The sequence below is a fragment of the Hemitrygon akajei genome, chromosome 4 (genome assembly GCF_048418815.1).
Source record: "Hemitrygon akajei chromosome 4, sHemAka1.3, whole genome shotgun sequence".
Classification (NCBI taxonomy): Eukaryota; Metazoa; Chordata; class Chondrichthyes; order Myliobatiformes; family Dasyatidae; genus Hemitrygon; species Hemitrygon akajei.
The window spans coordinates 29,117,872-29,132,436 of NC_133127.1; the positions used below are offsets into that span (position 1 = coordinate 29,117,872).

A 14,565-nucleotide genomic window follows, 5' to 3' on the forward strand; every position below is an offset into this window, starting at 1 on the left:
TTCTGTTAGAGTTTTTTTGTTTTATTTCTTTAAATACAGCCACATCTGTACAATATCCAGTCATTTTCCAAAGCTGGTTTTGCAGCAAATAAACACAAAGGCCAACCGTCAGTCAACCATTCTGTATGCAAAAGAATGCCATTTGATGTATCCAGATCAAACATGTTATTCACGATCACTGTCACTGCTCTCGCCACTGCTGCTGCTATCACTACTGCTGCCATCCAGCTCTTCTAGGGCTCTCCTGTTTATGGGAAGAAATCAGTCCATAATTAGACTTCCAAAGTTCAAAGTAAATTTATTATCAGAGTATGCATATGTCACCAAGATTCAATTTCTTGGAAGAATTCAGAATAGAACAGAAATATACAATAGAATCAATGAAAAACTACACAAACAACTATAGCAAACTGCAAATACAATAATAAATAAGTAGAGATAATCTTTGAAAGTGAATCTATGTATTATGGAAAAGTTGAGAGTTGAGGCAAGTGATGTTATAGTTCACCTCAAGCTTGAAACATTGAAAACCTACAGCAAAATACAGACAGGCCCTTCTGCCCACAAAGCTGGGCTGAACATGTCCCTAACTTAGAACTACCTAGGCTTTAACCATAGCCCTCTATTTTTCTAAGCTCCATGTAGCCATCCAGGAGTCTCTTAAGAGACCCTATTGTTTCCGCCTCCACCACTGCTGCTGGCAGCCCATTCCATGCACTCACCACACTAAAAAAAACTTATCCCTGACATCTCCTCTGTACCTACTTCCAAGCACCTTAAAACTATGCCCTCTCATGCTAGCCATTTCAGCCCTGGGGAAAAGCCTCTGACTATCCAAACGATCAAGGCTTCTCATTATTTGTACACCTATCAGGTCACCTCTCATTCTCCAGAAAAGGCTGAGTTCACTCAACCTATTCTCATAAGGCATGCTCCCCAATCCAGGCAACACCCTTGTAAATCTCCTCTGCACCCTTTCTATGGTTTCCACATCCTTCCTGTAGTGAGGCGACTGGAATTGAGCACAGTATTCCCAAGTAGGGTCTGACCAGGGTCCTATACAGCAGTGGTCCCCCAATCACTGCACTGCAGGCTGGTGTTTGGGGACCACTGCTATATAGTTGCAATATTACCTCTTGGCTCTTAAACTGAATAAACAATAGGTGCAGGAATAGGCCATTCGGCCCTTTGAGCTAGCACCACCATTCAATGTGATCCTGGCTGATCATCCACAATCAGAACCGTTCCTGCCTTCTCCCAATATCCCTTGACTGCTATCTTTAAGACCTCTATCTAACTCTTTCTTGAAAGCATCCAGAGAATTGGCCTTCACTGCCTTCTGAGGCAGAGCATTCCATAGATCCACAACTCTCTGGGTTAAAAATTTTTTCCTAAACTCCATTCTAAATGGCCTACCCCTTATTCTTAAACTGTGGCTTCTGGTTCTGGACTCCCGCAACATCGGGAACATGTTTCCTGCCTCTAGCGTATCCAATCCTGTGATTGATGAAGGACAATGCACCATAAGCCTTCTTAACCACAGAGTCAACCTGCTTAACCGCTTTGAGTGTCCTATGGACTCGGACCCTGAGATCCCTCTGATCCTCCACACTACCAGGAGTCTTAATGCTACTAATGCTATATTCTGCCATCATATTTGACTTACCAAAATGAACCACCTCACACTTATCTGGGTTGAACTCCATCTGCCACTTCTCAGCCCAGTTTTGCATCCTATCAATGTCCCGTTGTAACCTCTGACAGCCCTCCACACTATCCACAACACCCCCAACCTTTGTGTCATCAGCAAATGACACAAAGGTCGGGTAATAACCGTTCCTGAACCAGCATGTAATAAAATCTCAACTGTTTGCAATATATTTGAGAATCCTGATATGTTCTGTACCCTTCTGAAGTTGCTGAGTTGCACTTCCCACGCACCTTTACACCTACCAGGTACACTATACAGTATTATAATTTTCTAAAGTCTAAAGATAGTGTTTGAGAGTGTTAATATTCCAGAAAATATATCAGTCCAACACTGAGGTTACAAACTCTGGGCGTTTTACAATGTTCTACATAAAGCTATCAAGTACACTCAGTTGAAGAGAGGGAATTTCTTGGAATGATACAAGTAACAGCTGGTTAAATCTATTCCAAGGAGACACGATTACCTTTCCTCCTCCAACAGCTCAAATTCAGTGGTCACCCTGTGCAAGAACTCTGACGTGGCAGGCAGGCTGAAAGTTACAGCCAGTTTCACCAAATCCAAAGCCAGAGCCTTGTTGCTGCTCTCCTTGGCATGGTCCAGAAACTCATCGAGTAGTGTTTTACTGAATAAGAAAAACAAGACATCAGACTATAAAAGCTTTCTGTGAAATTTTAAAACAATATAGTAGTTTCCTCCAGTTTCAAGCTTAAAATTATGACAATATAATTATTAATACAGAGGGAGAGATTACCTGGGTACTCTGTTGTTTGCTTTAAAAAGTGGCAGCATCATCCTAGGATAAAATATAACAAGTTAATGAACACACAGTACTGGCAAAATAACAAGTTGTGTGTTTTGGATTAGATTTATCACCTCTCAAGAAAGGTGATACTTTATTAATATCAAGAAATTGTGCAGCATAAAATGTGCATAAATATAGGGAAATGACTTCTCTGAATCTCCATAATGACAGTACCTCCCACTAACTTAAACTGAATCTAGTATTCAGATCAAACAGTTAAGATGTTTTTAGAGTAAAAGTGGAATAAGTTTCAAACTGAAGAGGTGAAAAATAAACAGACAGACAGACAGACATACTTTATTGATCCCGAGGGAAATTGGTCACAGATCAAATACTGTATTCATTTAGGGAAAAATTGTACATACAAAATGGATAAGGATATAGTACATGCTGTTGACAATAAGAGACTTGCTGCATTAAATGACTTTGATCCACACAAATAATTTGGAATATTGAACAGTAAAGCACCAGTCAGCCTATAATGTACTGTTAGACCACAATACAGAGCAGCAGAACTGAGCCACTTGGCCATCAGGTCTGCTCCACCATTCCATTATGGTTGGTTTAACATTCTCCTACCTTCCTCCTGTAACCTTTGACACACTTACTAATTAAGAACCTATCAACCTCTACTTAAAAATAACCAATGACTTGGCCTTCACAGCCATCTGTGCCAATGAATTCCACAGATTCACCATTCTCTGGCTAAAGAAATTTCTCCTCATCTCTGTTCCAAAGGGACGCTCTTCTTTTCTGAGGCTGTCACCTGCATGTGGTCTGTGTCTCTCTATTCCCTGCCTCAATGACTTAAGTGTTGCTATTGTATTGGCTTCTACCTCTCTCCTGGCAGTGTGTTCCCAGCACTCCACATAAAGAAGCTTACCTCATAAATCTTTAAACTTCTTCCCTTTCACTTTCAAAGCTACGTATTCTCATAGAAAAATGACTATGCTGGGAAAATAATCACTTTCTTTTATTCTCTAGATCTCTGAAGCTTTGTTCTCACTGAATAACAAATGATGTTCCCTTACCTTCCTGCTTCAGGTACTTATTGCTGATGAGTGTAACCACCTGTGCCAAGTTCATGGCCGTGGCCTGATATTAAAGTCAAAGTTGAGTTCACTGTTATATGCACAGGTGTAATGAAACATATTTGCAGCACATAGCATCATATAAGCAACATTCACCAGAAAAACACAAATTTCCAAAGTTTTGGAGGGAGACAAAGCAGTAAAAGGGGAAATACACCTTGATTTAAAAAAAAGATTCGGTGCTAAATCCAAGTCCAGGTTAACAGTTAAAATGCTAATATTATCCAGACCACCCCAATCTCCAGCCACCATGACTTTATCCCTGGTTCATTGTTTAGATTATGCCCCTATGTATTTTAAAAACTGGTTATGCTTTAAAACAAAAGGAGCTAACTAGCTCCTTTTGAGCCAACTATTATTTAATAGCAGCTTTTGTTAGGTACACATACTGTGCCTTGTAAAGGTATTCAGCCCCCTACCCTTTGTTTACATAAATGACTACAACACCTAGGGATTTTGATCAACTTAACTGAGAAATTTTATTTATGAAACATATGCTCCATTTTTCACAACAGACTCCACCCCCAAAAACTGGAAAATTGTAAAGCATGAAAAACTAAAAATTCAAAATCTGGAAAGTCAGCAATTGAAAAGTATTCATTCCCCTCTACTCAGTTGAACCTCCTTTTGCAGCTATTACAGGCAGTAGTCATTTTGAATAAGTCTCTATTTACAGCTATACAAGACCTTGATCAGACCCCACTTGGAGTACTGTGTTCAGTTCTGGTCGTTTCACCACAGGAAGGATGTGGATAGAGTGCAGAGGAGATTTACAAGGATGTTGCCTGGATTGGAGAGCATGCCTTATGAGAATAGGTTGAGTGAACTTGGCCTTTTCTCCTTGGAGCAGCGGAGGATGACAGGTGACCTGTTAGAGCAGTGGTCCCCAACCACCAGGCTGCGAGGAAACGATACGATTTAGCAGTATGAAGCGATACGAGTCAGCTGCACTGCTGACACTGTCTGCAGCCCAGTGGTTGGGGGCCACTGTGTTAGAAGTATATAAGATGATGAGAAGTATTGATCGTGTAGATAGCCAGAGGCTTTTTCCCAGGGCTGAAATGGCTAACATGAGGGGGGCATAGTTTTAAGATGTTTGGAAGCGGGGATGTCAGGGGCAAGTTTTTTCACACTGAGAGTGGCGGGTGTGTGGAATGCATTACCAGCGATAATGGTGAAGGTGGATACAATAGGGTCTTTCAAAAGACTCTTAGGTACCGGAGCTTAGAAAAATTCTAAGCAGTTTCTAAAGTTACATGGTGGGCAGAACATTGTGGGCCACAGGGAATGTAACGTGCTGTAGATTTCTTATGTTCTATTAGCTTTGCACAACATGATGGAGCAAGATTTGCCCATTTCTCCTTTAAATATTGTTCAAGCTGTGCCAATTAGTTGGGGAGCAGCAGTGGACAGCAATCTTGAGTTCTTGTCAAAGATGTTCTATCAGGTTAAGGTCAGGACTCTTAACTGGCCACTCATGGACATCAATTTTCTTCACTTGAAGCCACTCCATGGTTGCTCTGGCAGCGTGCTTTGGGTCGTCCTGCTGAAAGACAAGCTTCTGCCCCAGTTTAAGCTTCCTGCGAGAGGCTAGCAAGTTTTAAAATCAAGAATCTCTCTGTATTTAGCAGCAATCACCTTTCCACGAATCCTGAATAGATTTACAGTTTCTGCTGCTGAAAGTATCCCGATAGTATGTTACCTCCACCATTCTTTACAGTAGGGATGGTGTTACCAGGCTGACAAGCAGTATTAGATTTACATCATATGTACCGCTTAGTGTTGAGGCAAAAAAGTTTAATCTCATCTGACCACAAGACCTTCTTCCACATCTTTACAGTATTTTCTAAGTGACACTTTGCAAAGTCTGTAAGGGCAAGGGTTTGTTTTTGTCTTCATTAGCCAGGGCTTCTTCCATGGCACCCTTCCATAAATACCCTTTTTGTGCAAGGCCTTGTAGATTGTGGAGGCATGAACTTCAACTTAGTTGTAGCCACCGACTTCTGCAGCTCACTCAGAGTGACCGTTGGCGTCACAGTAGCCCCTCTTCTAAGTGCCATTCTTCTCTGGCAACTAAGTTTAGAAGAACTGCCAGACCTATAGGCAATGTAGCTGTGATTTCATATTTTTTCCACCTTTTCACAATGGACTGCACTGAGCTCTATGTTTGATGCCTTTGAAATGAGCTTGTATCCTTTCCTAGATTTGTGCTTCTCTATTACTATTTCCTTGACTATCTTGAATGCTCTTTTGTTTTCATTTTGGTTTGACCTGTTGAAAATCTACCATACTGCTAGACCTTACAGAGAGAGGGGTATTTATTCCTATGAATTTACTGAAAACGGGAGATCCTCCCAATTTTCTACTTCAAAAAATTGGGTAAGTTAGTAAGGTATGGTATAGTATTGCACCTGAGGAAAGTTAGTAAGTAATTACAAAGGGGATGAATACTTACTTAGCTTCACAACTTATGGTTTTAAATTTTTAGTGAACTGTTGACAGGTTTTAAAATTTATTTGATTTGACATTTGAGCAATATTTTGCAGATCATCTCAAACATCCTGCTTCAATATATTTTGAATTTAGAAAATGAGACAGTAAAATGTGAACATTGTTGTGGGGGCTGAATACTTTTTCAAGGCACTGTAACTCTTCATAATAATTACCAAGCATCTTGAGTTCGACCTCCTCTCAGAATCAAGGTTGTCACACTTCCCAAAGATCTGGCTGTCCACTGTAAGTTTTGGATCTGCTTATAGACAGCCTTGATATCCAGCGCTGTGTCAGCAAAGGCAGATTGCAACTGTAAGGAGATTCAATGGCTGATTTAAGTATAAAGTATGTTAATGTGCACTGGGAATTCCACCTTCCTTCTGTAGCACATTGCAAGGATGACAGAATTGAGAAACAGAGATTTTGGTAGATATCACTAATATGAACCCAGTTGTTCCCATCTCTTCACTATTAAATTGGCCACCTTACCTCATCCTTGACCCGATGATCAATGAGAAATTTGCTGCCAGACAGGCAGTTAATGAAACAAAGTACAATCAAGCATCTGATTTTGCGTTGCTTGACACTTGGATTTGTTTTAAAACTACTTACCCTTGCTGATAGCAATCCCTGACTAGTTCCCTGTTTACCTTAATGTGTACATGTTCCATCCTAAAGACTTGCTTCATTATTTTTAAAACCCCAACAGCTGTGCCAAGACTATCATGATGCTAATTTTATAGTACTCTCTTTCATGTTACTGAAAGTATCTAGCATCATTCCTACCTGTTGGTAAGTCTTCCACATTCAGAATTTGGAACTTCTAATCCAGACCTTCTCTATTAGTTAGAAAATTAAACATCATATTTTTAGCCTCACCACTTGAACAACTTCAGTTTCAAACAATCTTCCTGTATCAGATGCCATCGTCATCCACTTAACCAGTTAATTCCACACCAGATTCTGGTTTCTCATTATTCCTGTCCTTAACAACATGGGATCCCAGATCCTCAAGAATCAAACAAAGTTTTAATCCTGCAATTAAAATCAGACACTGCAAATCCCCAACATCTCTCGCCAACTTTGGCCTTCTTTGACTCTTGCTGTCCATTTACCTCAGTGGATGATATTTTCCTATTTTAATGCCTGAGCGGTTATTATATTTTTATGTAATTCCTATATTTGTGTTTTGGACACATTTCAGTCTTTAACCTTTAGTGCTATGGTTACATTTATTTTTAGAGATACAGTAAGGAATACATCCTTCCAGCCCAATGAGCTGTGCTGCCTAATCACAGGACCAACTAACCTACTAACCTGTACATCTTTGGACTGTGGGAGGAAATCGGAGCACCCAGAGGAAACCCACACAGCCATGAGGAGAAGTTTTAAACTCTTTATAGACGGTGCTGGAATTGAACTTCTAATTCCAACTGCAATAGTGTCGTGCTAACTGGTATGCTACTGTGGTGTATGGGTTACTCTGACTATTTTCTGAATTGCTTACTACCTTTAATATTGCTTAAGGTCCCCTCAGTCCTTTCCACATTGACTAATTGTGATCAGTCTAGCCTTTCCCAGTCTGGCAATGTTCTCTGTCAAACTACTGTGACTTAAAACACAACCTCTTATCTTCTGATATGTTTTGACAGTTTTATCTGGAATGTTTACCCAAAATTGCCAACTCTGTGCCTACCAGACAAACTAAAAGCAGAGTTCAACAATACCCGCAGCGTTGTTCAATTTGATCGCTGGTTTTGTTACAGCTGGGTCAAAGTCACCATTTCCTACCAAAGGGAGCACCATCACCAAGGATGTAGTTTGTCAGCAGGGAAATAGTCTCCTAGTACAGTAAGATGAGCTCTTGACCTCACAATCTACCACATGATCCTGCACCTTATTTAACTGCACTGTACTTTCTCTGTAGCTGTTACACCTTATTCTGAATTCTTATGGCTTTACCCTGTTCTATCTATCTCAATGCACTGTGTAATAAGACCATAAGACACAGGCCATTCAGCCCGAGTCTGCTCCGCCATTTGATCATGCCTGATTAATTATCCTTCTTAACCCCATTCCCTGCCTTCTCCATGTAACCTTTGATACTCTTTCTAACCTCCACCTCAAATATATCCAATGACCTGGCCTCCACAGCTGTCTGTGGCCATGAATTCCACAGATTCACCACCCTCTCAATAAAGAAATTCCACTTTATTTCTGTCCTAAAGGCATTTTGAGGTTGTGCCCTCTGCTCCTAGACTATACTCATCTGTATGAGCAAACATGCAAAGTAAGTTTTTCACTGTATCTTGGTACATGTGATCATCATTAACCAACTTCATATAAAGCAACTACAACTATAAATATTATCTTGTTATTGTACACTATCAGCTTGCAGCTCAGCCACTCTCACTGATGTGGAAATGCTTTGCTCTGTGCTTACGTAATGAGATATCCATTTCTTTCCTCTGACACGTCTGCTTATTTGAACTTACTACATTACTCCAAAGTTTGAGAATTGATTAGAAAACCTGCAATGATTACAGGGGCTTTACCTACCTCTGGACTGTGCTTGTCCCGACACATCAGCTCCAGCACTTCCTCCACCAGACCCTGCTTGTTACTGTGACCAAACTGCTTAATGTCTGTATAAAGTACACAAAGAGACTTACACTATGTGCTCAGCATCTTTTATATCCCAAAGTATTTCGCAACCAATTAAGTTGGAAACAAAGCAGCTAATTTGTGCACTGCAAGCTCCCACAAACAGACAGGTGATAATAACCACTATGACATCAGAGGATCTTTCCTGGGACCAGCTCTCAAGTGTCGTCACATAGAAGGTATGGCAGTGCCTCTATTTTCTTAGAAGTTTGCATAGATTTCACATGTTACCAAAAACATTAACAAACTTCTATAGATGCCCGATGGAGAATATCCTAACCGGTTGCATCACAGCCTGGTATGGAAAGACTAATGGCCAGTGTTACATACCCCTTATGACCATGATGTAATTGAGTATCGGGTGAGCATGATGTAATGTTCTTGTGATGGTGGGGTGATGTAATTTCCCACCAGTGTGAGGTCACATGATGTAATTTTCCTGCCAGTGAGAGGTTATGTGATGGCCTGTTCCAACAGGTACACAACGGGAAAGCCTTGCTGTGATGCAGGTCAGTTCGTTGTTTAATTCGTCAGTTACTCCGTTATGCTGCGTATTCGTCTCATGATGCAGTTTTCTTTTAAAGTGGAGTTTTATTTTTTATCTGCCTGCAGTTTCACCACAACGCTGCCAGTTTTAGTCCAATCGGACAGTGAAGAATTTACCTAAGTACGGAAAACCCAAAGGATTGAGTAAAGTTGGTGTCGTCGGCGGTAATACAGGATTGACCTTATTGAATCCTCATTCAAAGAGATAGTAACCTGCATCCGAGATAATCCCTGCTATAAGAGCAGAAAGGACTGGGGCAATGTTATTCGGCAAGGAAAAGGTCAGTTCCTTTAAGCCGTTTTTCTTTCCTTTGTCGTAAATCCTTCGGGCAAGGCATATTTCGGCTGGAATCAGCAGTAACGTCATGTCGTCAAAGAATTCGTTACTTCAGGAAAGTCTCTCCTAATTGACTGTCTAAATCACTTGGACTTTTACATTTATCGCTTTAAGATCTGTTTGAGGGGCTGTACAGCAGTTAACTTCCGGTTAAGTTAGTCATTTGTTTACTTTTCATTTGTTGGTGAGCTGGGTTTTAATAAATGTTTAATTTGTTTATAAAAAACCTGTCTCAATTCTATATTCATTGTTGCGGTATCGTAACACCAGGTATAGAGAGGTCAACAAGAAGTGGTGGATACAGCCCAGTCCATCACTGGCAAATCCCTCCCCACCACTGAGCACATCTACAGGGAGCACTAACATAAGAAAGCAGCATCTATCAAAAACCACCACCATCCAGGGTATGCTCTCTTCTTGCCACTACCACTGGGTTCAGGAACAGTTTGATTGTTTGTCAGTCTTTATACACCGTATAGTTTTTCATAATTTCCACTGTATTCCAATTTTCCTGTAAATGCCTGCAAGAAAATGGATCTTAAGGTAGTTTGTGATAATATATGTACTTTGATATTAAATTTACTTTGAGATGTTGGATGAGTGACAAATATTGGATCAGACTCTTTACGAGATGGCACCTTGTATGCCCACTTATAGCAGCAGTGTTCTGACAAATAACCAAAAGACTTCAGGCTAGATTCTTGTGGTCCACTCCCTGAAGCATAACTTGAACCCACAACCTCCCGATGTGATGAAAATGCCACGCACTGCAAACACTTGACTGATGAAAGGTAGATTACAGCCTCCACCCAGGAGTAGGATTCTATATTTCCCCAATGCACCAATAATTGGGTAGACTACACCAACCTTTCCAGATGTGTGGAATGAGCTGCAATTGGTTCTCAGTGTCCAAAGCCTGCAGCAGATCCATCAGACCTTGCACGTTAGGATAGTATAGCTGGAAACAAAATGTTTGCACTTCAGTATTCTGTTCTTCAATACATATTTCATAAAACATGATTGCAGAATTAGGACATTCAGCCCATCGAGACTGGTCAACCATTCGATTATGGCTAAGTTCTTTTCTCTGAACTCCATTCTCCTGCTTTCTCTCTATAACCTTTGGGTATCTGTTGTGCAGGGGTTGATAAATCATTGATTTGTCCTCCTTAGCCATCTGTAGCAATGAATTCCAGATTCATCATCCTTTGGTTAAAGAAATTCTCCCTCATCTCAACAATTGAGATTCTGCCCTATGTCAATGATTTGGATGATGGAACTGATAGCTTTGTTGTGAAATTTGCAGACGATATGAAGACAGGTAGAGGGGCAGATGGATTTGAGGAAGTAGAGGCTACAGAAAGACAGATTAGAATGTAGAAAGAAATGGCAGATGGAATAGTGTTGGTAAGTGTATGGTCATGCACTTTGGTAGAAGAAATTAAATTATTTTTGAAATGGAGAGAAACTACAAAAAACTGAGGCGCAAAGGGTCTTAGGAATCCTTGTACAGGATTCCCTAAAGGTTAACTTGCAGGTTGAGTCTGTGGTGAGGAAGGCAAATGTGATATTAGCATTCATTTCAAAGGGACTAGAATATAAAAGCAGGGATGTAATGTTGAGATTGTATAAAGTGCCGGGGTGGCTTCACAGAGTATTGTGAGCAGGTTTGGGCCCTTTACCTTAGAAAGGATGTGCTGAAACCAGAGAGGGTTCTAAAGAGGTTCACCAAAATGATTCCAGGATTGAATGGCTTGTCATATCAAGAGTATTTCATCGCTCTGGGTCTGTATTCAATGCAATTCAGAATAATGAAGGGTGACCTCACTGAAACCTATTGAATGGTGAAAGGCCTTAACAGAGTGGATGTGGAGAGAATGTTTCCTATGGTTGGAGAGTTTAAGACCAGAGGACACAGCCTCGGAATAGAGGGACGTTCTTTTAGAATGGAGATGAGGAGGAATTTCTTTAGCCAGAGAATGGTGAATCTGTGGAATTCTTTGCCACAGGCAGCTGCGGAGGACAAGTCTTTATGTAGTGTATACTTAAGGCCGAGGTTGATAGATTCCTGATCGGTCAGGGCATGAAAGAATATGGGGAGAAAGCAGGAGATTGTGGCTGAGAGGAAAATTGGATCAGCCATGATGAAATGGTGGAGCAGGCTTGATGGGCCAAATGGCCTAATTCTGTTCATATAACTTACAGTCTAATGGTCATCTCTGGCCTTTGTATTCTGTAGCTATGCTCTCTGGTCCTAGACCCTCTGACTGTTGGCAACATCAAAAATGGCTTAACTGGGATTTGAATTTGGGACTTCTTTCATCCAAACAGGGAATCATACCCTTAGCCCAATGACCGAGCTTCACCTAAATTTTGGTTAAGCACTCTTGGAACACTGTGTGGTTTCCCCAGTGGAGGAAGGATGCAGAGGCTTTGGAAATGGTACTGAGGAGGTTTACTAAAACAAACCACAAGGAGAAGTAGACAAATTTGGGCTGTTTTCTCTGGAATATCAATATGTTTTATATAAATATAGTAATAGGTGCCTGGAATGTGGAATGGGCTGCTCGTGCAAGTGTAGATGTGGATTCAATTGTAACGATTAAGAGAAGTTTGGACAGGTACGTGGATGGGTAGCTAATGGAGGGCTAGAGTCCAGGTGTGTGTTGATGGAGCTTGGCAGAAAACCAGACCAGCACGGACAAAATGGACTATGTGTGTCTATGTCTCTATTTATGATTATATCCCCTGTACCTAATTTCTGCACAAATTAGAAACTTATTACTACCTCAACCCTCCTCCAATCACTTTACCTCATAATTCCTATATCCATCCCTGCAAGGTTTGTAACTTGAGCCATTCCTCCAAAGCCAGCTGTAAGATCAGGCTTTGCCACAATCTGTAAGATGTCTGTACAATCTCCCCATGCTTCTGTGGATTTGCTCCAGAGGCTTAGTGAGTTGTGGGCAAGCTATGGTGACATTTGCCCAGCACAATCCTGATTTGATTTGATGCAAATGACATATTTCATTGTATGTTTTGAAGTACATTCAACAAATAAAGGTAACTGTTCTTTCCTAATCCAGCCTTAATCCTGAGCCATTTGTAAATTCTCTAATTCGCCCAAACAGTAATAAACCAATATTCCTGCTGCCTTTCAAATGTTTAGTAATACACATTCCAAAGATTAACCAAGGACAACAGGGACACAAGTGGGCAAACAGCTGGCTTCTCTTTTCATTATGAAGGACAAAGAAGTTTTAGTTTATTTATCAGCATTTCATGTTTGGGGATAGAAAGCATCTCCCTTTCTCTTCAGAGCTAGAAGCCAGTAATTCAGCCAGCTACTTATCTGAGTTACAATGACATTGATAAGCAGACATACCGAGGGAATGAGGTCTTTGTACCATTTGAGAACCACATCGATGCTCTCCATCATGCACAAGATGGTAAAGAACCGACCACTGACGAATAAAACACAAAACGTGAACAAGTTATTGACGTTCAGTGTACTGAATTGAAACAGACATGTTCTGTTAAATTCATATTGAACCTTGAACTGCAGCATTCAGCAGTGCTGATCAGCTTATTGCAAGACCGTGGATATCAATACACAGAGACTGTGATAGACAATATTTACGAAGATCGCACCAACAGCTAAATCCTATAAAGGATGGGATGGCTTGAATAGGCAGGAAACCCAGAGATCCTGACTGATCCATTTTATAGGGGAGGATCAAAATTAGAGGCCATGATACAGATGTTATTGAGATATCAAAGAATTGAAAATAAATTTCATCTGAGACTCATAGAAGAAAGGAAAGCAGAAGGCTATGGAAGAGTTAGTTTGATCATGGAGTAGGTTAGAAGTCTGCATAACATATTGGCCCGAAGGGTCTGTATTGTGCTGTACTGTTTCAAGTTCTATAAATAGCTCTGAGAATGTGGAACACAGGAGACCACGAAGGCCCCTTACTTAAGAGGGGATGTACTGGCATTGATGGGTGTCCAAGAGATGGTCACTCAGCTAGATATTGGGACGAGAGAGTTGCCTCATCACAAACAGCAAATATATTGCATCTATTGTATTTGGAGTCTGCCACGAAGGGGGGTGAATTTAACAAAATATACAAGATTCTTAGCAGGCACGATAAGGCAGATGCTGAGATATTCCCTCTAGAGGGAGGTTCTCAAACAAGGGGATGTACTACAAGATTTAGAGGCAGACAGTCAATCTAAGAACAAGATGTGTAGCCAGAACCTCTTGTGGAGGGTGGTGGATCTCTGAAATTCTGTAGCCTGGAGGGATGTGAAGGCTATATCATAGGTGGGTGGGTATATATTTAGAAATAGACATAATTTTGACGGTCAGCGATTTCAGGGCTATGGAAACTGGCACAGAAAAGGAGTTGAGGCCTGGGGCAGATAAGCCACCATCACAAGGAATGGCATGGCAGGCAAAAAGGGGTCAATCGGCTAGTCTGCTATTTCCTTATATTCAGTAGAGCCAGTCCTTCCTTAGAAGTTACACGAATTTCTCAGATTAAAGACAGGCGGAAGACCACCATCACCCACGTCATACGTCATGGCACATAATAATGATGAATCTTTCCTCTGATGGCAAACCCACCATTTCTCAACCCCCCCCCCCCACTTCCACAATGGCAAGTACATCCTTTCTACAGCAAGCTGATCAGTATCATACTGTACATCATACATGACTTCCTTACTCCCATACCCAATTATTTTCATGATAAAGGCAAACATATCCTCTGCCTTCCTAATCTCTCATTCTCTTTTAGTTACTTGTACCCTTTTGCACCAGGGCACCTAGATCTCTTTGAAGATCCACATGTTGTAACCTCATACTGTTTTAAAAAAAATTAATTTTTTTGCACATTTTTCTGTATTATACTTAATC

At 40.8% G+C, this 14,565-nt stretch overlaps 1 protein-coding gene across 1 annotated transcript in view; it reads right to left on the minus strand.

Moving 5' to 3' along the window:
* Positions 1–14,565, minus strand: part of ptcd3 (pentatricopeptide repeat domain 3) — a 54,477-nt gene continuing 39,912 nt past the window's right edge. Inside the window, exons 18-24 of the mRNA XM_073042218.1 lie at positions 13,030–13,108; positions 10,512–10,602; positions 8,657–8,742; positions 6,271–6,407; positions 2,463–2,504; positions 2,175–2,333; positions 1–244 (exon numbers count right to left, since the gene is read on the minus strand). Of these exons, the coding sequence (XP_072898319.1) occupies positions 166–244; positions 2,175–2,333; positions 2,463–2,504; positions 6,271–6,407; positions 8,657–8,742; positions 10,512–10,602; positions 13,030–13,108 (673 nt within the window). The 3' untranslated portion in view covers positions 1–165. The remainder of the gene's footprint in view (positions 245–2,174; positions 2,334–2,462; positions 2,505–6,270; positions 6,408–8,656; positions 8,743–10,511; positions 10,603–13,029; positions 13,109–14,565) is intronic.